General features: G+C 43.7%; 1 protein-coding gene across 5 annotated transcripts in view; it reads left to right on the top strand.

Annotated features, from left to right (window-relative positions):
• Positions 1-4,658: 4,658 nt before the first annotated feature.
• Positions 4,659-23,549, top strand: part of CADM1 (cell adhesion molecule 1) — a 321,733-nt gene continuing 302,842 nt past the window's right edge. For 4 of the 5 annotated variants that reach the window (XM_034665807.1, XM_034665806.1, XM_034665804.1 and 1 more), the window contains exon 1: positions 4,659-4,825. In XM_034665807.1, the coding sequence (XP_034521698.1) occupies positions 4,690-4,825 (136 nt within the window). In that variant the 5' untranslated portion in view covers positions 4,659-4,689. The remainder of the gene's footprint in view (positions 4,826-23,549) is intronic. The other variant, XM_034665805.1, reaches the window with a different exon arrangement.

Genomic DNA, 23,549 nt, shown 5'->3' with positions numbered 1-23,549 from the left:
TGTACGAGCAGGGGGAGAGGGAGAGGGGGAGAGAGAGAGAGTGAGAATCCCAATTAGACTCTGCACTGAACATCGAGGCGGCTGGTGCAGGGCTCAATCCCAGGATCCTGAGATCATGACCTGAGCTGAAATCAAGAGTCATATGCTTAATGGGCTGAGACACCTGCTCCCAGTAGGTAGTTCCTCATTCATCTTTGTATTCCCAAGACTTAACAGTGACTGTCCCGTTGGGGTGCTCTATACATTTTGGGGGTGAGTAGCTGGCTCAGTTGGGGGAGTGTGGACTCTAGATCTTGGGGTTATAGTTTCAAGCCCCATGTTGAGGGTAGACATTACTTAAAAATAAAAGTAAAATCTTAAAAAAAAAAAGATATGTATTTGGATCAGCCACACATACCCAGATATATTCTTAGATAGCTGATCGCGACAATCTGTGACTTGGTCTCCGAGGCAAATTTCCTTTCCATCTGCATGGGGGCTGCTCCTTGACCCAGTTTCTGTGTAGTTTATATGTCAGTACTTTCCTATTTCCCTTTCCTTTGAACTGGTATTCTAGTCTCGATATGCAAAAGTTTACTGTCAACTCTATGATTCTAGAAGAATAAACCTGTGGGTAAAGTGGTTAATTACTCATTTAGGAGTATGGATTTAGCTGGCTTTATATTTCATAAAGATTCATAGACTAATGCCCCCAAAGATGAGCTGCTTAGTCTTAATCTAAGTACAGATGAGCTACCTGCTAGATAGACCAGGAGTCTATGCAGTCCAATATTCTAACATACTGCTAGCTTACTTTAATTTATGGAAGACTTTCTATTAAAAGCTGACATTTATTATAATTTTAATATACCCTTTGACAATGGAAGCTGAGGCTTAGGGATTATTTTAGCCTGCTCCGGCTGCTATAACAAAATACCAGAGACTGCACGGCTTGAATAACGGACATTTAGTTTCTCATGGTTCTGGAGGCTGGAAGTCTGAGGTCAACGTGCCAGGATTGTTAGGTTCTGGAGAGAGCCCCCTTCCCGGCGTGCAGGTAGCTGCATTCTTGTTCTGTGCTCACATGGCCTTTCTTCAGTGCCTGCATGTGTAGAGAGAGCTCTGGTATCGATTCTGAGGACATCAGGATACTATCCATCTATCCTAAACCTCATCTAGGCCTAATTACCTCCCAAAGTCCCCACCTCCAAATATTATCGCATGAAGAGTTAGAGCTTCAACATATCAATTTGGGGGGTCTGTTGGGGGTGGGAGGGACACAAAAAACATTCAGTCCATAAACTGATTAAACCACTTTCCTATGGGTACTCAAAGAATCCAGTAGCAGGGCAAATGCTGACTCCAAACATTGTTTTATTTTCCTTAATAATTTGCCTTTATTGCTTTTTATACATGGATACTCAAATAATTAATATATTAAAAAGCAGAATGTTACTAGTTCTCATTGATTATCTCCTAATGTAGTTGGCAAAACATGAATCTCTCCTTAATGTTTATTTTTCCTATATGTTTTTCCATGTTTCTCAACTGTTTGAGTGAAGGCAAACAATATAGGGTCTCTCTCCCTCTCACTCTTTAAAGTTTTCCCAGGGGGGAAAAAAAAAAGGACGAGGCTCTGGCAATTTTATTCTAACACAAGAAGTCCCCAGATTGTAATTCTGATAAGTATTTCAGTTCTTTCTTGAAAAATTAAATTCACAAAACAATTGATTATCAGTTATAAATGGCAAAAACACCATCTGGCTTTCAAAATTGGTTAAATCCGTGAAGCAAGGGGAGAAAATGTTGGAACTTGTAGTTGGCGAGGAGTTCTGGTCCACGAAGCAGAAAATGACGAGCTTTACTATGAGAAAGCCAGAGTAGTCATAACTTGTACTTAGCGGCTGCGGGAATTTGATACGTTCTTCACATGTTCCATATGTTAAATCGCTTGGCGAGATCTTCAGTGTGAAAGAGCTGAGGGGGGGAGAGGAGCGTGGCTAGTGTATGGGGTAGCAACAGCTTGATCCTAAATTTTCGGCTCTGGGTCTTTCCATGCAGACCAGTGCTAAAGATGTCCCATGACCGGGGAAGTTGGATGTGCGGGTTCCTGTAGCTTATGACACAGGTGGCAGTTTTTGGGTGGAATTTCTAAAGCTATTTGCATTCCTCTGGTGAGGTAAGTCACACAGCATTAGCATTTCCTACAGAAATGTCCCATATTGTTCTTTGCCAATTGGAAATTTGAGTAGGTGTTCATTTGATGTGCCAAGAGAATGAAGGGAGATGAAAACACTCCACATCTTCCAATGTCCCCATACTGTGTTCCTAGTGTGGGAGGCTTGGGGCCTAACTAGATTCTCTTGGAGATTCAGCCTCATAAGGAATGCTTTTCCTTAGGAGTGTAATGCAATCCTGTTATTTAAAAAAATGTTTCTCAGTTGCTGGCATAATTTTGCCTTATGTTAGAAATGTAGCTATCCTATGCTTATTATTCATGCATTGTAATGTGATGTTTATTCATTCACTTAACAAATATTTGTTGAGGCACAGTATAGCATAGTGGTTAATTGCACAAGCCCTGTTCACCTTAGAAACTTTGACCTCAGGGCAAGTGCTTAATCTTTCTGGCTATGTTTAAAAAATATAAAATGGGAGATAATAGTATGTGCCATGGGGATTGTTCCAAGCATTAAATGAGATTATGTATGCAAAATACTTAATAAAAACTCAATAACTGCAAGACTAGTAATAATAATAATAGCAAATATAAATATTGCACTGAGCTAGGGTGCTAGAGTTCCTGGCATATAGGATCTTACTTTACAGTTTACACATCACTTTCAACATACACATAGCTTCAAATTTTTTACCTTGATTTTCGTGGGACTCTCTGCTCTGCCTTTTGTCTGTCCAGGTAGCTGTACTTCCAGAGGTGATAAGACTAGGTAGGACTTTGCAGACTGGCCATTATCCTGGTGACCATGTGGTGATGGTTTCCTGTCTCATGTAGTACTATGTGTCTGCTGGAGCTTTCCTGACTTCTGGAGGACTGCCTGTAGTTCATGCATCAGGGCCTGTAATTACAGAGCAGGATATCTATGGCTGTGAAGACAGGGCAGTCTTGAAATTAGTTTATGCATAATGGATAATAAGAGGCTGTTTTTAAGTGTAACTCATTTGGTGGGTTGGCAGATCTTGACTTCGTTTTTGATATGTAATATTTATTTATTTATTTATTATTATTATTTTAGCTAGATGAGGACAGAGGGCCAGGCAAGTCATTTGGTGCGGCCCCTCTAGACTACAGCTTAGATTTAGCAATTTACATTCAGTAATCTCTTGGTCATTTAGCCACAGATAATTTGTCATGGTTTGTTTTAGCTGTTGTGATATTGATATTTATTATGCAAATTGTATTTCCTACATCTTATTGTTCTGCATTCTATGAATACTTAAATCATTATAAACCTTTACACTTAATATGGCTCGTCCTTCAATTTGATGCTTGAGCAACAGAGGGTCAGAGCGCATACGATCTTCTAGAGGGGAAGAAAATAAGTAATTAAAAAGCAGACAAACAAGAGAGCCGGCTGCCTGGCTGAAAAGAAAGCAGAGGCAATTTCGGAGAGAGAGAGCGAGTCCGGAGAAGCAAATCGTTTCAGCCGGGAGAGCCTCTCCCAGAGACATGGGAAGCTCAGAGCACCTGTTGGTCCCCAGCCGCCTTAGGAGGGACTGGAGCGTAGAGAACTGGGGAATGGGTTTGAGCCTCAAAGGAGGAAGATGGCAGACCCCATCTTCACACCCCCCCCGCCTCCGCCCACCACCCCGAAGCCTTGACAGAAAAGATTTTTTGTTGGATGTGTGTAATTGTAAATATATATTACTACACATGTCTAATGTATTAAATACGCATATATATAAAAGGCAGGAAGGAAACCTTCGGCAAGCTGGGGAGCCGAGCCTACCCTCCCCGATCTACCTTTCCGGAAAATCTACCGCAAAGATACTGACTCGAAAATCCCAGAGCCCGACTCGGGCTCCTTTCTCCCAACTATGCCCAAGTCTACCGCTAGGTTGTTGAGCGGGCTCTCCCGCTCTGCCGGACGTGCAAAGCACGCATGCACTTCTCCCAGATTGTTTTGTCAATCCGGGGACCTGCATTCTCACTCTCCGCTCCCGAACAGCTTCTGTTTCCCAAAGATCTATTCCTTCGGTGCAAGGTGAGTGACGGAAATTTGCAACGTGTGGTTTCCAGGCCAGATGCACTCAATGTACGGGGCAGGGGAGCCTCCTCCTAGGGAGATTCTCCAGTCGTCGGTCGCCTATAACGATTGCTACATACATTCCTAATATAGGTGTACGGGAAGCGAGACCCGCCCCCTGGAGCCCGAGCCCCCACAAGCCAGGCGCCCATGAGAACACTTTTTCCTTGATCCCGGGGAAGCAAAAACGAATTTTAACATAAACACATTTGCATACGCCCCTCCCCTTGGCCCCGCCCCTAGGTGGCGCGGGCGCGCCGCAGAACGCCAGCGCCAGGGGGCGGGGTGGGGGAGGGGGCGAGTCCTCCGAGAGCCGGGTTGGGCTAGCGGTACTGTGATTGGTCGGTCCGGACTCCGCCCCCAGTGCATGTCATTAGCATCTCATTAGTTGTCCGCTCGGGCTCCGGAGGAAGCCACCGCCGCCAGTCTGAGGCAGGTGCCCGACATGGCGAGTGCTGTGCTGCCGAGCGGATCCCAGTGTGCGGCGGCGGTGGCGGCGGTGGCGGCGGCGGCGGCGCCTCCCGGGCTCCGACTCCGGCTTCTGCTGTTGCTCCTCTCCGCCGCGGCACTGATCCCCACAGGTAGGTGTGGGCACTGGCCGGTTGGCCCTCAAAATCTCCTAAGGCACCCCAGTAGCCATAGCAGTGGAAGGGGGAAACGTTTCCATGACAACCTTCCCCCACTTCCTAAATCCGAATCGGAGGGAGTGTGGAGAGGAAACTCAGGGCTGAGATGGAAGGGGCAGAAGGGATCGGTGAGCCCCTTCCCCCTTGCCCATCTGGGTGGGAATTGGAGCCCTTAGGGATGGCTGCACCCACACCTTTTCTCCCCGGTTTGGCGCGGGGTGCGGAGAGGAGTGAGAATGGGGGGCCCGGGTGTTCGAGAATATGGGAAAAGGGGATGGGTGGAAGGCACCCCCAACCTTCCGGACCCTCCCAAACTCGCTGTTGTCCCCTTAACTTGCAGGTCCTCCCGTCCCAGGGCTACCCATTTGCCCCCACCTCTCCAGCGGGCCCCCTAAATCTCTATCCCCCAAGCCTCCCATGGCTGACTAGCAGCCGCCTCCAGCGTGATTGCTCACTGATCCACAGGACATCCCCAGACTTGTCTGGTAGCTCCTGCTCTCCCCGCGCTCTGCCTTGCTCCCCCCGTCCTCCGAACCGCGCGCCCCTCGTGTCTCCCTCCAGCCCGATCGCTGCCCTCCGCACCTCCCCCCCACGCCTCTCGGCTGCGGGGCTCCCGGGCTCGACTCCAGGCAGGGAAAGTTCCTCAGGCCCGGCCCCGCGTGGGGGGAGGTTGCTGTCGCCGCCTCTGCGGGAAGGAGCCGGGATCCCGCAGCCCTCTTGCCCCACGGCGTCCTCCGCCGCGAGTGGGGACGCCGGATTAAAAGGCTGCCCGTCCTTTTCCTCAGCCCGAGGGTGGTGGAGGGAGGTTCGCGGCCTCTGCGGCCAGGCGGGCACCCTGCGGGCCTCCGGGCGCCCCCTGTGTGCGGAGCTGTCTTGGGAATTTGCCCAGGGGCGGCTTTGCACGCCCGGCGCCTTCCCCGAAGACGCCGAGCACTCGGCAGGAGCGCGATGTGTGGCTGCCCGTGTGCCGGGCGCGTTGGCGCGGTCGGGAAAGAAGAGGGCAGTGTTTGCTTTTGCTAACAAAAGGGAGCCGGAGCTCTTCCCCAGCGGAGAGGCTGGCCGTACTGCACCCTGCCTCCCCTTCCCGCCACCGCCGCGCTCCAGGGCCGCGCGGCGATCCCCGCACCCCCGGCCGCCCGCTGCGGGCTCCGGGCGGGTAGCGGGACCGGGAGGCACGGGGCCCGCGTGGGGGGGGGGCGGGAGGTGCAGGAAGGGATGCGGCAGGGCTCGGCGCCTGCAAAGCCCCTCCTTGCAGCTTGGGAGCTGCAGGACCCGCGAGCAACAAGTGGCGGAGGACACCGAGAGCTCAGCCCCCACCTGCGGAGCCCCCGGCCGCGGCGGGCGCAGCACTCGGGCCACCGTGCCTCCACCGGGCGCCTCTCCGCTTGGGCTGTGCCTTTTGTTTACACGCTAGAGGACACACAGTTACGTAAACACCGCAGGAGACACGCTGTAGGAAACGGGGATGTCGGGGGTGCTAGCTTTGGATTTGGGGGATGCCGGGTTGGTTTCTGCCCCCCCCGCCCCCCTCCCCCCGCAAACAGGCTTGCCAGGGAGCTTGGCTTGGGGAACGTATCGGGATGTACAGGGGTGGGAATCTGGCAGCAGCTCAGTTCCAGAGCTGAGGATTTTTTCTTCCATGCCACTGCTTGTCTCCGGATGTTGTTTATGTGTTTTTCCTCTGTGAATTCTTAATTTATGAGTTACGAGATAATTGGGTTCAGCCTATGCCGGTATGGTTACAACTTCATTTCGGGTGATGTCTCTGACTGGATGGGTTCAATAAAATGTTCCTGAAAGAGATCCCTCATGCTGCTGCATTGTAAAAAAGCGCCAGTGTCAGTTAAACGTGAGCGTGAGTAAAGGCTCGGTAACTGGCGCATAATAGAGGCAACAATAGACTTGTATTGGCTGCAAAAAAAGGGGGTGACAGCGCTGGCGGGGATATTGCCTTTTGACTAAAAATGGGAGTCGTGCGATGCCGCTCGGCTGCAGAGCAGGGTTAGAGTATACCTCCTCTGTCAAGCCCGTTCATTGACGGCACCGGGTAGTAGCAGCGGTACTATATTTGTAACTATCTCGCGGTGAGAAGTTGCCTTCCCAGCGAGGGATGTATGCGGACTCAGGAAGGAGCGGTCTGGAACTCAACCGTGCATGTCAAAGCTACAAGAAAATTCTGTTGCCAGTTACCATGGAAGCAGCTTCTTGCTCTTGTGTACATCCCTGTTTGTACGCTGGTTATCAGATTGTGTTCAAATTAGAAAGTAATTGGGTTTGATTTGTAGTGAGGGGGTGAGATGACTTTCTTTAAATCTTGTTTTTCTCTTACGCAATTTTTAGTGATGGCTTTGGGAAGGGGTCTTGGCCTAGTCCCTGGGTCCTGGGCACCCAGAGGAGACTTCCAGGAGGGCACTGGGGGACTTTGCTTCCTTAGTCCTCTCCCCTTAAGCTTTCTCCAGAGGCCTCCAGGTGCCACTGTCAGGTTAGAGAAACCTGTTGGTGTTGCCTTCTAACTTCATTAGGCGTGTTTCGTTTACATGCTGACGGGGATAGCCATCTGGGGCCATCGAGCCGTAGGTCCTGGTTCTGTCTTCCTCTGCCACTGAATCCATCTATCCCCTGGAGAAAATCTCCCATCCCTCCTGTGGTGTGTGGATTAAATGGATGTTAATGAAACGCAGCTGAAATGGGGTTGTGGAAACTCCCTCCTGGGTGTAAATCACGCCTGTTACATTTTAGGTGCATGCATGGTGCGCGCAGTGAACCGGTGGTTGATTGCTCCGCTCTTACCTTTTTTTAGCATTAGAGAGGTTGGCTGGTGAGTGGGATTTGTGAGGGTGCTGGGAAGCCCAGGGGCTGAGTTCGGCTTGTCTCGGCCTGTTGGGGCTTGTATACTGGGGACCCGGACTTTACAAAAAGTGCCGTCCTGCTATTGTTGCCTTTCCCTGCATGAAATTGAATAGCCGCAGGAGGGACTTGCACTTGTCTGTGATAGCTTTGATAAAATATCCCTCATTAATGCCACTTTATATTTACAGTGTGTCACTGGAGACGCACAAGGCTTCATTTAGTGACTTGTGTGACGAGACAAGCTTGCATTATTTGCCTGGGACATTTTGGAGGAACAAGAGCCCCATTGAGCAATCTTTTGAAATGAACAAATACGGAAAAAGGGGGGAATAAAAGAGCAGGCAGTTCTCTGGAACAAAGAGCTTTATTCATATGGATGTTACATGCTTTATCCAGTTTTCCCCAATGGCCCTCCTGGTAAAGGGGAGTGGGACAGGGAAGAAGCCAACAAGCAGGGCACTTTCGCTTCCTCTCCCACTTCCTGACTTCATAGTCTTACAGAGTCGGTCCTGGACTCCCTGACTGCTCATCTCGCTCCACTCCTTCTAAAAGCCCAGAAGGTAACAGGTTCCTGGGTCTAAAAGAGAGATTTTGAAATGCTTTCTCCTAGCTCTGAATTTCAACAGAAGACTGTGCTAGCTACCTGTTGAGACTGATGGTCATTGGAGGACATACTGGTTGAAGGGAAAGAGATGTCACTTTTTTTTGACATATGTCAAGAAGTGGTTGATAGAGAATGTCAGATCGGTAAGATATCTTGCAAACTATAATATTAGTCTTACTATTTATTTTTAAAGAAATGCTGTAACAACTGAAATCCAGAATTTTCATTATCGTTAATGGTGCTCTTGGAGTTTTTTGTGACTTTTGCCCACACCTGATACATTTTGGCTTCATACATAAGTGAATTTTTATAATTCCTTGGCCTGCATTGCTGAATGATTTTCAGGCTTTAAAAAATTGATAATATTGCTGTGAATAGAAACTGTCTCATTCTCTGGGTTTTTGCATGTGACATTTTAATGCCTAATCGGCCTTAGAATTTACATTTTAAAAATGGGTGTGTGTGTGTGTGCACGCNAAAAAATTGATAATATTGCTGTGAATAGAAACTGTCTCATTCTCTGGGTTTTTGCATGTGACATTTTAATGCTTAATCGGCCTTAGAATTTACATTTTAAAAATGGGTGTGTGTGTGTGCACGTGCGCGTGTGTGCTTAACAAAAGACCTATTTTTATGTGGGAGATCTCTTAAATTGGGCCAAACTAATCTATGCTATGATTTGAATGGAAATTTACCAGCATATGAAGAAAATTTATAAGAAATAAATCCTAAGGAGTCAAATGCTGTATCTCTTTCTTGGGAAGAGTAGTACTGACCATTATGCTGGGCATTTTTAACTGAAAATCTAGCATAGAAAGGAGAAATCACACAGCGACATCTGTTGCAGAATTGAAAATTTGCTGCTTTGAGTTGGAAGCAATTAGTCCCATATAAGTACCTAATGGTATCAGTCAGTATGTATGTGCACTTATACGAATATGTATATATACACACGTATATACATATATATGCACATATACATGAAACTCACCCAATACACTATTCATATTCACACTGAAACCTACGTAATAGAAAATGTCACATTTTAACACCAAAGCTCCTTTTTCTTATTACCTGTTGAGGAACTAGAGATTCTTATAATCGTGGAATTATTGTAAGGGGAAGGATGTTAAAGATGTCTGGTGAAATCTCATTATTTTGTAGTGAGGCAGCCTAAGCCGGGAGAGGGAAGGACCCTGCTGACCATCGAACTGAGGCTAAGTCAGCTACACAGCCCGGATGGGGACCAGGTCCCTTGATGGAGAGTTAGCAAACCTGTTCCACCTCCCAGCGGGGAAGCCCCAGTGAGGGATGTGGATCATGGGCACACCATATCTTGGCTAGGCCTAGTTTATATTGTGAAGACAGCAAGATTAATTGTTGTTCTAGGTAATAAACCCATGGATCAGAGGAGTGACCTCTGAGATAAAAGGACTGGTTCTTGGTAAGGTTGTCTTTGGTGTTGACAAATGATTCTGAAACCTCTGGACTTTACTTGGCAGTCACAACATGAATGTCATCCAAAGCACCTTCATAGGGGAGAGCTCTTGGATTTGTGTCACTGTAATAAGTCAGATGTGCGAAAACTCGACTCCAGGAGCCTCAGCTTTAGATTTTTCAGCTCTTGATTTGTCTATTCAAGGATTAATATTAACAGTAGAACTGGTTCCATGTAACTAAGGAAAAAAAGGAAGAATCCTTAAGTTAAGAACAAGAACAGATCTTGATTCTTCTTACCAGGTATTCGTCCCTTTTCATTTAAGCAGAGAAAAAGCTGAGAAGGATATTTTTTAAAGCAAAAAAGATTATTTTTGCAAGATGACTTTTTTTTTTTGCATCAATCGTTATTTTCTTTATTTTTACATTTTATTATGGAGATTTCCAAATATATGCCAAAGTAAGAATGCCATCATTAACCCTGTGTCCAATCACCCAGTTCGGTAAATTATCCAACCGTGGTCAGTCTGTCCTCTGTATGCTTTCTCCGCTTCCCAGATGAGTTTCAACAAATCTTGGACATCATGTCATTTGTTCCATAATTTACTTTAGAAAGATTCTCTCTAACATCCGGCCCCCCACCCCCCATAATCACAGTATCCTGAACTGAATGTACATTTTCTCGACTGGTAATACAGAATGTTGGCTGGACCCGTGCTTGACTGAGGTAGGGCGAAGGCTTATTACAGTGGCGTAAAGCCGAGGCAGAAACTAGAGAATCCAGAGTGCCGATTACTGCCTGCACCCGAGACCTTTTCGTGTGGTTTGGTTTATTTTGAGCAAGGTTTTGTTTGGATCGGATAAGATGAGTTTTATTGTTGTGTAAATATGGTTGTGTAAATATGCCGTAATTGTAGCTAATCCCTCAACTGTGGCGCACTATGGAAAGCACCCATGGCGAGATGGGCCATTTCCAGTTGTTCTCATAATGAATGCTCTCCATCTGAGGACTTCTGTAGGCAAGGCTATTTTAGTATGATGGCTGTGAGATACCTCGTTCGTGTATTTATCTTTGAATGCCTCCGTGGTATAAATGCCTTTGCGTTTTGTGAATCTATGGCTTAAAAGAAAAATGCATTTTCTTGTCTCAAACTGGCTAAATGCTAATTTCAGCCTGTATTCTGTAACCGAAGTGATCACAAAATGCCTCCTTTGGTGTGGGAAACCCAAACAACAAGCTGTAAGTATTTAGGCCTTATTTTTGTAGGACGGGGGTACGGGGTGGTAGGCAGGGAAAAAAGGTTACTATTTTTACTTCTCCATATTTGCCCTGTTGATTTAAAATAGGAATTTTTAATTTCAGCTAGAAATGCTGAAATGCTTCAGGGTTAATTTCTGAACTTTCGTGTATGGGAAAATAGGTTGGTTCCATTTTCCAAGGTTTGTGAAACGTGAAGGGGTGTGTGTGTGTGTGTGTGTGTGTGTGTGTGTGTGTGTGTGTGTTAAGAGGTTCTTTCGCAAATGTATTTAATGTGGACTATAAATCTGAAGCATTTGGTTTTTTGGTTTCCAGCCAAACAAGTAATTACACATGAGATGCTTTTGAGGGGTCTGGGCATTCCTGGCCAGGTAATAACCTGCCTCCTGCGCCCCTCTTCTGAGCTGGCCACGGCACCAGCAAAGCATGAAGGAATGCCTCCATTGGGGAGCGCCACCAAAATTGAATAAAAAGCCTTTGTTTGGAAACCATCAATGAGGGAAGGGACCCACTGGAATGTTTGTAATTACAAGTGGCACCTCCTTGTTTAAATTTCAGAAGCCACAGTTTCTTTTTCAGAGATTTAAATTGCAGGCTCTAGCCAGCAGCTGCTGTTGTGGTTAATGGGCAGTTTCTCTTTGAAGATCTTCCAGTGCTGGTTCTCAAAAGCCTGGGTGCAGTTGGCCTTGAACTAGGGTTACAAGAAAGGGAGCTGGAGGTATTTATATACATGCACCGCAAAAGTGACATGTGGCCTTTATTATTACTCAAAAGAGCAACTTGGCAGCAAGGTTGAGGGAAAGCAGCACTGAGAAAATCTGCTATGATTGACAGGTGTCTTGAATGGGGTGATTATCTTAAGAGGGATGTGGGGTGGGTGGGGAAAATTTTTTCTTTTAGTAGATATTTTACTGGAATAGAGTCATTTGACCCAACATTTTGATCTAGATATTTCAGAAATGTTAAATAGGCTTGAAATGAAAGCACTGTGATATATATTTAAATGCTACTCAGTGTTTGAAGATGATATTCCAGTGACATGGACTTTTAAAATGCTTGGAAGAAGTGTCTTGCTCTTGGCAGCCTTCCTGGGCAAGGTAGGCGCCCTTGAGCTATCCAGCACTGCGCTGCAGTGTCAAATTGGAATTAAGTTACCAGGTCCCGGGGGGAGCAGGGAGGAACCTGCCTACAAACAAAGGGTTCACCAGCCCCATCTCTCCCATTGTCTGTACTAGATGCTTGGCTCTGATTAACGTAAAAGTTAACATGTCAGAAACTGAACCTTTCATCTTTTCTGCCACAGGTATCAACTTTTCTCAAAGTCTCCATTATTGCAAATGACACCACCATTGCCCTGGTCTCCAAGGCCCTGAAATTTGGAGTCTTTTTTTTCCCTCTTTAGCTTTCATTCTTGGACGGAAATAAAATGGGGCTGATTTTTTTCTCCACGACATTCTCTGGAAGCTTCAATGTCCTCTCTAAACCATGTCTTACTAGCAGAAGCTTCCCGGCCAATTCCCCTGACCCCAGCCTCAGCTAGTCAGGATGTAAGTCCAGCTACCTGTGTTGTGATTCTTTTCTGGACGCGATCCTGACACTGCCCTTCCAGAAAACCTAATCTCAGATTCTTGCTTCTTGCATCCGATTCGCAGTCCACCCTGTTCTGTCTTTAGGTTGTTCCTTCCTCTCTAGTTGCCCCCGTTTCTTGCTGCTTTTCCAGCCCGGTCCTGGTGGGACTGGAAGATAGATGATTTTCCGTTGAACGGAGGAAGAAAGGGGTTCTGCTGTCAGCCTTCAGTTGGTTGTCTTTGCATGAAACTGCTTTCTTACCTGTTTTTCACTTGACTGTTTTGGTTTCTAGGTGGAGTCCTGCTGATTCTTCTGCCTACCTTGCGAATAAGCATCTTCCCTTTCTATCTTCAGTTTCACTAACATGGGCTTATCTAATCTAAACTCTACCCTGACACAGACCTTTCTTTTTCTGCTTTACAGGTATATACATGGGTATGTTTCTTTACAATAAGCTTCAGTGTGCAGGTATCGTGACCATTTATTTTAATGAAAATTTTCAGCATTGGAGTGCCGACTGTATTTGGTAGGATGGGTTCGTATATGGGCACTTACTACAGCATGAAAATGGTGTGATTGACTTAACACATTACACGCCGGCACCGTAAGGCTTTCAGACAACAAGTCGAGTCTTCAGAGTAGGAAGACTTCAGAATTCTGGGAGACTTGGCATCAATGAGACGTAGCCCTCTGCAGATGATCCGAAAGACAGACCACCATAGAAGAGTGTTTGGTGCTCATGTTCAGAATGTCTCGTGACCAAGAAGTACCTACCTGGGGAGCCGGAAGGACAGTGTGCTAAAACCCTAGCCCGCTTTTTGAAGAGCTTTCACTTGGGGGCCGTGCTGCCTAACTAAGCGCAGTCAGGAGGGGTCGCATTTTTGTTGCCCACATAGAGGGTGCTTTGTCACTGGCTTAAGAAAAGCATGAAGCCCTTTGTTTCTCAGTCTAACTGCTAATCTTGTTATCTTAAGGATCTTTTCAAAGCCTTTATCTGGTAATATTATCTGCCACCATTTTTCCCTTATTTATTTATTTATTTTTTTGGTCTGGCATCCTTCCCTTGCTGAGTTCAGAGCTTGCTAGTAGAAGATTATATAGCATGATAATTCGGTGATATGAAAACACTTGATTATTATGGAGTATTTGGGGGCAGTCTTGGGGAAAAGGGTGGATGTCCAAATGTGGTACGTAGTGGCTCTTTGCTGGATGGATATACCTGTGATAAGCCACACCACCCAGACGTTACTACTAGTCACCAGCTTGATTCTGTCTTCTGAATAGGAGAGGAGCATCGCTTCATTCCTCTTGAAGAAACCCTTACTTAAACAATGAAAACCTCATAGATCGGGAGAAAAAAAAACCCAAGTTAATTTAGTACTAAATTACTGCTCAAATGGTTTTATCTCTTAAAAGGTTCAAGTACAGATTAGCTTAAATGACACTGAACTTCACTTTTCCTTGTGCGTATCTTGTGAGCACACATCCTCGTGAAGAGACCTCTGTCTCTTTTCTTTTAGTTTTGTTAGTAATCACATGAATGTTAGTTGCTGTTTGGTTCCTCTTTTTTTTTTTTTTAAGATTTTATTTATTTTNTTTTTTTAAGATTTTATTTATTTATTTGACAGAGAGAGACAGCCAGCAAGAGAGGGAACACAAGCAGGGGAGTGGGAGAGGAAGAAGCAGGCTCCCAGCGGAGAAGCCTGATGTGGGGCTCGATCCCAGAACGCTGGGATCACGCCCTGAGCGGAAGGCAGAGGCTTAACGACTGCGCCACCCAGGTGCCCCATTCGGTTCCTCTTTCTGAAGCAAATCTCTTCCATCTCTGGGCCAGGTTGGCAAGCGGAATACCCAGTTTAGGTTACAGAGTAGTAAAACCTAGTGCTTTAGTCATAAGTTAAAAACAGCAAAAACAACCTACCTTACAGGGTATTAAAAAATAAAATAAGATCATATGTATGAACGTACTCGAGAACAAAGTATTTTACATGTAGGCTCTCAGGAAAACAGCCACTCCTTACAGATAGGGGCTATGGCTCTGGCTACGACTGCTACTGTGATCATGTTTGGGAATACTGAGAAATACTATGCTGAAAGGATTAATTCAGGATGTACTCAGCTCTCTTTAAGGTGAGACTGGAGAACAAAGTGGTTGGCAGTAAAATCCCACCTGGAATCGAACGTTCTTTGGAAGTAGATGAAATCATCCCGTCTCCTTGGAGAAACTGGCCGTGATTATAACCTCAAATTTGGGGGCTTTAAAACACAGACAGGACTTTATTATTTTACTCAACCTCTTATAGGTTATATACTCTATTTAAATCAAGAACTTGGTATTTTCTGTACTAACCCATAAGGCATTTGGTAGAAAAAGGAGAATTTAAAAATTATTTTTAAAATGAGTTATCTGCCTTTATACCAGACATTGAATTAGGCACATTCATAGTTGGGTAGGTTGGGCTCTGTCGTCCAGAAGGTTGTAGTCTATTTTTGCTTAACTTTTATTTTGGAAAAAATTTAAAACCACAGGAAAGTTAAAAGTATCATGAATGCTTGTTAACCCCTTACCTGGATTCAGCAAGTGTTAGCGTTTTGTCCATTTGCTTTATTTAGCTCTCTAAGTCATGTATACTCACATATCTTTTTTCTTTTTTTTTGCTGAACCACGTGAAAGCAGGTTGCGGGCATAGTGGCACTTTGCCCTTGAGTCCTTCGGCACCTTGCTCCTACTCCTGAGAATAAGGACATTTTCCTGCATAACCTCAGTGCCATTATCACGTTCAAGAAGTTTAATGCTGATTCAGTAATAGTATCTAATATCTAGTCCATATTCAAATCTCCCTGGTTGTTCCATTAATACTCTTCATATGTGTTTCTTTGTCCTCCCTGATCCAGAATCCATCGGAGAGAAGATCGTACACTGGATTTGGTTTTCACATCCCTCTTTNCCCCCTTTTTTTTTTTTTTAATCTAGAAGCATTCCTTTGCCCTCCCCCTTTTTTTTTTTTTTTTAAGGAGTGGGGGGTGTCTCTGATGGTGTTGACATTTTGTTCAGTCTAGAGCGATATTTTGGAGAATGTCCCACAGTTCTACAGATTGGTCATTTCCCTATTGTTTGATTCAGATTACAGTCATAGTCAAGAGCACTGCATAGCTGTTGTCACTTTCTGGTAGTCTTACCTCAGTCTGGCCCATTAGCAGTAACTACATTTGATTCCTTGTTTGACGATAAAAGTTTAGTTACTTAGTTTAGGTGGATTTACAGAATTCTCCATTTTTGTTCCTTTGTAATTAATCAGTAATTTGTGGGATATTTTGAGATTGAACATGCTGTTCCCTAAAAATACTTCACTTAGTGGTTTGGCAGCATTGATAAACCTTGTCTGAATCAAGTATTATACTGGTGGTTACAAAATGGTGATTTTTCTAATTCTGTCATTTCTCTACACTGGGCAGAAGCATTCTTGTATAAAGAAGGACTTACCCTTCTCCCTTCTCTCCTCCTTTTTGAAAATCACAATAGACTCATAGATTAAAAAAAAAAAAAATTCAGCGCGCTGTATTTCATTACGTCACATTTGGCCAGTGGGAACCCCTTGGTCTGGCTCTCATTTCCTTTTGATACATCTCTAATTTTTAAGTACTTTCTTATTTTCTTTTTTTTTTTTTTTTAAAGATTTTATTTATTTATTTGACAGAGATAGAGACAGCCAGCGAGAGAGGGAACACAAGCAGGAGGAGTGGGAGAGGAAGAAGCAGGCTCACAGCAGAGGAGCCTGACGTGGGGCTCGATCCCATAACGCCGGGATCACGCCCTGAGCCGAAGGCAGACGCTTAACCGCTGTGCCACCCAGGCGCCCCTAAGTACTTTCTTATTTTCTATTGTAAGAAGATGTCTAAGCTTCACCTTGTATTTTCCCTGCCCCAGACCTGGAATCAGCTATTTCTCCAAGAAGTCCTGACTCCTTTCAGTGGAGGAGTGGTGTTTAGATACCAAGGAGGTGTGCTCATTGCTATTGACTTCTTGTTTCAGCAGACAGAACTAGGACATATATGTATGATAAATTTATATATTTATTTATGTATTTATATATTATAATTTTAACATAAACATTTAATTATTAAATAATATTTTTGTACATGTTTATATATAACTTTATACATATAAATTACATATATGTAAATTGTCTATCTTTGTCCCTCTCTTTCTGTATTTATCAATTCCAGTCTAATACTCCAGTGTTCTTTTCCTCCTCCTGTTCCTTGTTTGTATCTTTCTTTTACTGTGGTGAGAACCTTGGTTCTCAGCCATGCTAATGTCTTATAATTAATAGAAAACATTTTTGAAATTACTCTACCAAGACCACTGTAGACAGCAAACCTATCAAATAAAGTTCAAGACTTTTTGCCATCTTTTTGCCTTTAAAATAGATCCCACGGAGGATAGATGGAGTGCTATGTTTACAAGTTCACAAGTTAGTTCCTTTTCTGTGTGTATGATCAATTATATTTATAAATACATAGTTAAAGATCATTTGTTTCAGTTTATATTCAATTTTAGTTTTTTTCTTTGCCTCGATTTAATTATATCTTTTGAACATATAAATCATTAATATGGCTTAAAAAATCAAAACTACATAAAAGAGTCTTATTCCCTTGTCTGTGCTCTCTGGCACATTCCCACCTACCTTCCATTAGGAGCCGCGTTCACTCCTTTCTTATAGAGCCTTCCTGGTTTTCCTTTTGAAAAAATAATGGTAGTTTTTTGTTTTTTGGTTTTTTTTTTTAAAAATACTTTCCCACAAGCTATGTTAACATCTGCCTATACTCCTTCTCCTTATTTGGAAAATCCTTGGGTCTCATATTTATTTTGATGATTTACCCCCATTTGGCTTTATTTTACTTAGAAGCCTTTTTTTTTTTTTTTAACTATCTTTACGTGTCTTTCATTTCTTTCTTTCAGGGTAATAATTCTCTTTGGGTCGCTGGAAGAATTCTGTATCTGTTTTTTCATTTAATTCACCAAGTTACTTGAAGCAAAATAGGGACTGCCCCTTTCCATATAATGCAGTGTGTGTCTGTGATGTTTAATAACCATGGCTTGCCCTGTTCCTCATCAGTCTTTCTTGACTCTTCTTTTCATCCAGCAAATTGGCAAATCTGTATCTCAAGCCTCAATGCCCCCATTCTTCCCACTTCCCCCTCCCAGTTTGGTGTACTTACTTACTGTAAAGTACACAGCCTTTTGCATCTAAACATCAGACCATGTTCTAAAACTGCCTACCAGATATCTCGGTCTAGGGGTTCCACAGTTAGCTCAAAAAATATTAATGACAAGCAGCAACTATCATTCCTTTAGTGTTTTCATTCGTGACCTCATTTAATCCCGAGTATCACCCTGCGAGTGTGACCTCTCTTACTGTATTTTACAGATGAGGGAGCGGAGAGGATGATAGGCCCCTTGTCCAAGAGGCATAAGTAATAAGTGGCAGAATCAGGTCTGTCTTCAATATCTGTACTTCTAAACACTTCATTATATTTTTCTAAAATTCAAGGTGTCCGAAACCTCCCTCTGTCCTTGTTTCCTATCCTGAGGAAGTGTACCACCATCTACCCCAAGCGTTTAATCAATCAGGGAGACATCTTCAAGTACTTCCTCATCCTATGCCTCTCTGTTAGTTACTAAGTCTTGCTTATCTCTTGCATTCACTCTTCTCACTAACCCTGCCTTAGTTTACCCTTATCCTTGTTTTACAGATGAGGAAAGTAGTCGCACACTCATAGAGTGCCCCTTAATTTGTCCATTTACTTCTAGTCTTGGCCCTTGTAATGCATCCCTAACACTGGTCTTTGTAAAACACACATTCAATTGTCACTTTCATGCTTATAGTCTTCAAATGTCTTCTTGGCACCTTGAGGACAAAGCTGAGACTCTTTCAATGTGGCCTACAGTGCCCTTCATCACATTCTGTCTTCTTCTCCAGTTCATTTCATGCCAGTCACACACACCATGTTCTTTTTCTTAGGACTGGGTGTAGGTGTTACCCGCCATGTTCTTTGCTTTACCAAAGTAAACGTGTCTTGGATATGCCATGCTCTCAGGCCTTTCTGTTTTTTTATATGTTCCCCCTTCCTCCTGATAGGTCTGATATGGCCGATTCTAACAGGACTTTTGGAATCTACTTCAAGCACTGATTCCTCAGGGAAAATTGCTATGGCCTCTCAGGTTGGTTAGGTGCTTTTTTAAATAAATTTTTTTTAAAGATTTTATTTATTTATTTGAGAGAGAGAGAGAGAGAAAGCACAAGTGGGAGGGGCAGAGGCAGAGGGAGAGAATCTCAAGCAGACTCCACATGGAGCCCGATGTGGGGCTCAATCCCAGGACCCTGAGATCATGCCCTGAGTGGAAATCAAGAGTCTAACGCTTAAGCGACTGTGCCCCCCAGGCACCCCGGTTAGTACCTTTTCTTTGTGCCTTTCTTCTGGACTTCCCTAAAGGGCTTTATCTGACTTAGTTTCTTCCATCCTGTTAAACGTGCTTCTCGGAATTGGCCCTAGTTCTTTCTATACACCTGTGCATTTTATATTTGTCTGGTTGTTTCCACCAACAGAAACGTTGCACTCTCTGACCAAAAGTTTTTTGTTCACTCACTCTTCTTATACTATCTGATTTCCAATATGTACACAGCCTGTCTTTTCGCCTTTGTTATGAATACTGGTGGTTGGGGTATATGATTTGCACGAGACCTTTGTGTTTATGAATTTCGCTTACGGGTTATCTTATTATCAGCTTTCAGAATGAGAATTCTTAGCAGAAGTTGTTTGTTCTCTCATAAGGGGTGGAGAGCTATCAATGTGCTTGACTTTTTCACAGCCCGAAGGACTGACGTCTAGTGTGTTTGTTCATACTTGGTTATTGGGCAATTGTTGGAGAGATTTAGCTCAGAGAAGAGAATCTCTTTCCATTTATTTAATCACTTCACAGTCCGGGGATGGCTGGACTTTGAGTCATTGTCATGTTGTGTTGGCACTGTATAGTTGAGGCAACAAACCAAGAAACTTCTCTCTGAGGCCATCTGCCCCTCCTTACCTCCGTTTTCCTGAGAGTCTTGTCTTAAAATGGATCTATGTCCTCAGGAGAGGCATGGTGAACTTAGGGAAATTTAAACCTCAGGGTAACAGTTTTTCTTGTACGTAATAAAGAAATATGTGGAGTCAGTGGCTACAGGATCAAAAAATAGATCTCGGTAGTCAGATCAAAGATGAGAAATGACTTGTTGCCGCGCTTAAAAAAAAAGAGATGGGTAAGGCAGTCTGTCTTTTGAAGATGCTCCCACTGTTTGTGAGAGTCTGTGGTTGGTGCTAAAGTGTGGCAAAATTAAGCTTATTTGCCTATGGCGGATCTAGTTTTAAACCAGTTTCCTGTAGGCCTGATGGGGAAGATGGGAGAGATCTCATATGTAGGCTGAGGGAGAAGAGAGTTTGCTAACATCACCTTTTAATTTAGGAGAAGTTTGGAGTTTGTTCTTTCCTGTGAACATAAAGGTGGAACCCACTCTAACCGGAGTTTATTGCTGTAATATTTTTTAAATGCATTTATGACACTGATATATCTGTGACCTTGTAAAGGCGTTTTTAGGGGGAGGGGATGGCCAGCCTTTTTTCTCACTGTCATAAGCGATGCGTGTTCAATAACTCTCACTTCCTGACAGTATTGGGAGGGGGAGGAGGACCTATCATAACTTGTTTTTTATGGTCTGTTTCTAAAGTGTTCCTTCGTATTCACATCCATCCATTTAGACTTCTCTTCTCCCTGCCTAAGGCGTGCATCCAGCCTAGTCTGTGTTTGGTGCTTTAAATGCTTTGAATTATGGAGAATCACAACATTTTATCGATGCTTCCCTTGTAGCTATATAGCTCTGTATTGTCTTAGGTTACACAGCTCACATTTCTGAGGCATTGTGGGTGGATTATTGCAATTAGTTGGGCTTTTGAGTGGAATCACGTATCTGCCTTGATTTCTGTTGTGTGCCATTTCCCCCCCCCTTTCTGGGTAGACGTTTCTTCAGGGACTGCCTTCTCAGGAATCCCTCAAGTTGTGGTCATTAAACCCTTCCTTTCCATCGTAAATCGTGGTAAATATATCTTTATCAGGATGACCTACTGTCAAGTAAATGATTTGATAGCAATATTCAAGAAAAATTATATCTTTGAAATACAAATTTTGTCAGTGCGTTAACGTATAGTATATGATTGGTATTACTCATGGAAAAGAAGAGATTAGTTAATCAATTTCTTCTAGAATTAGGTGGTTAATGCTTCAAGCATCCTATTTAAAAGCAATTGCTTCTAGGTCCTGTTGGCAGGATTGCTTATTTCATTATTCTGGTCATTTGCATGAAAACAAGTTGATGATTCTTTAAATAACCACCCCGTTCAGTTTTCTTTTCCTCTTGAAATGTTATTCCTCAAGTGTTATATTCCATTCATGCTGTAGCATGAATCAGGTCTAGAAAGTTACTCTTTCAGGCTAAAGTAGTAGCAGAACTTCCTTTCACCTTTTTTTTTTTTTAACCAAAACTGATCTTCCATTTTCATATTAGTTTTCTATGATTACATCTTTTTTTTTTTTAAATGAAATTCTGGCTGCTGCTTCTTCTTTTTTTTTTTTTTTTAAGATTTTTATTTATTTATTTGAGAGAGAGAGAGACAGCCAGAGAGAGAGGGAACACAAGCAGGGGGAGTGGGAGAGGAAGAAGCAGGCTCATAGCAGAGGAGCCTGATGTGGGGCTCGATCCCATAACGCCGGGATCACGCCCTTGAGCCGAAGGCAGACGCTTAACCGCTGTGCCACCCAGGCGCCCCTATGATTACATCTTTTTATCCTTGTTTCACAAGGTGAGTATGTACAGAGTTATGCTTTAATAGAATATTTTTCAAGGTTTTAGGATTTTTTAAAATGAGGTCATCACCTTGAAGATTATGACCTGAACTTTTCATGAACTAAAGGAGCAAGAAAAGGGTAGACTTTTTTAAAAAAAGTGAATATATAATCTACTTATAAAAGAATAACTGATCAGAGTTCATTCATTTTATAACATTTACCTGGTGTTAGTTCCCAAGCACTCTACCATTTCAGCAAGAGATTCTCCACATTTATATATTGGATCACTGAAGGATTCTCTTTGAAATAAGTGGTTTTTGAAAAAGACGTGAAAACCACTGGCGTAAACAGAATGAGTCCCTCAGGTTCAAAACAAGGCTGGAGAGAATGACACCCAGTTTACTGAGAGCACATCAGGAGTGAGGCCAAAGCCAAAGCCATGGGCAGTCACAAGGAATACTCCTTTGTCTTGTCTTTCCTCTCTTTATATTCTCTGTGGGGCTCCTGAAGGGGTGAAGGTGGCCACAGCAAAGAACTGGAGAAGGAGTTGAGATTTCAGATCACTGTCCTCTCTGTCTTTCCATTGGGGCACATAGGAGAGGGAGCAGGCAGGGAGTTGGAGTGCAGAAGGCTCTGCATTTAAACCAAGTCTTGAAAATGGGGGGAAGAAAGAGGTGAGAAGAAAGGATATTGCAGGTTGAGGGAGAACCACATGAATCAAGGTTTACAGGTAGGAAAGCTAAGACGGAGTGTGAGATGGGATTTACGGAAAGATAGCTGGTGCCAGATTGCGGAAAACCTTTGAATGCCAAATTTAGATTTAATTCAGGAGGTCATTGGGAACTACCGAAGGGATTTTGAGCAGTGAGGTGACACCATATTGGTGCTTTAGGAATGTGAATCTGGCAATGGTTTGTGCATAGATTAGAAATGAGAGATGGGTTGGTGGTATAATAGTTCAATACGACTTCATGAAAACTTGAACTAGGGCAATGGAGGAAGAATGGGTGTAGAATTGACTGGATTTGATGGCTGACCAGAAATTGGGTTTGAGAGCCAATAAAGACTAGAAGTGAAGGTGTGCTTTGGTGTTTGAACTTGAGTAGCTTAAGAGAACAGCTATTCCAATGAACAGAAATAAAGCTATCAAGCAATGGGTTTAATAAGGAAAGTCAATGAGCTTGGTTTTGGGATATGTTAAACTTGACTTACTATTAGAACATGGTGAAACTACTTTAAAGGTGGTTTTAAATGTGGTCCTAGGGTTTAGAAGAGAAGTGGGGAGCAGAGATAGGGATGCAGATTTGAAAGCCATCTGTAAAGAGTTGATAGCTGAAGTTCTACATTATGCAGTGATTCATTTACCTAGGTGATGGGTGAGTGAATGTGTGCCCAGCAGTGAGTTAGGCGCTAGAGATGAGCACATGGGAGATCCTCCAGGTAGAACCTTAAGGAATGTGTGTTTTTCGGGGACAGGATAAGGCAGTGGATGAACCCCAGGAAGGATGAGTCAGAGGACAGGAGTATAATGTTGTAGGTGTGAGATAGGCGGGGTTGATGTGGGATGGGAGTCTGTTATCTAAATGGTTGAAGAGTCATGAAGGGGAGAAGGGGAGGGTCATCTTGGAAGTGAATGAACTCTGGGGAGGAGGGTCTAGAAGAATGAAATTAGGCAGGTAATAACTTAGCCCAGTCACAGAGCTAGGATGTGGCCACACTGAATAGAGTTTCCATCTTTTGGACTAGAATGTTGGACAATGAGATCAGTTCTCAGTGTCGTACCCCAGTACAGCAAACTGTGCCTTTAACCATGGTATAGGGAGTTGTTGAGAGCCTGTTCAGCCTGTCCGTATTACTTAAAATGTTTAATTAAGATTCTTGAGGTTGTGGTGTTGAATAAAGAGCAAATTAATGAACTTCACAACTGTCCTTGCATTTCATGTAATGAGTGACAGCTTTGGCAGGCGTAAGCACCGAGGGAAGATAGATGGCTGCTGTTTTTCTGGAAGTGCGCCTCTTTAACAACTAGCACCAGACAACAAAAACAAATCCTAGTGGAGCACAGGGAGCACTTCCA

Source organism: Ailuropoda melanoleuca, chromosome 8 (assembly GCF_002007445.2).
Source record: "Ailuropoda melanoleuca isolate Jingjing chromosome 8, ASM200744v2, whole genome shotgun sequence".
NCBI lineage: Eukaryota > Metazoa > Chordata > Mammalia > Carnivora > Ursidae > Ailuropoda > Ailuropoda melanoleuca.
The sequence above is the reverse complement of the archived record's forward strand: the minus strand, read 5'-3'. Positions and strand labels throughout refer to the sequence as shown.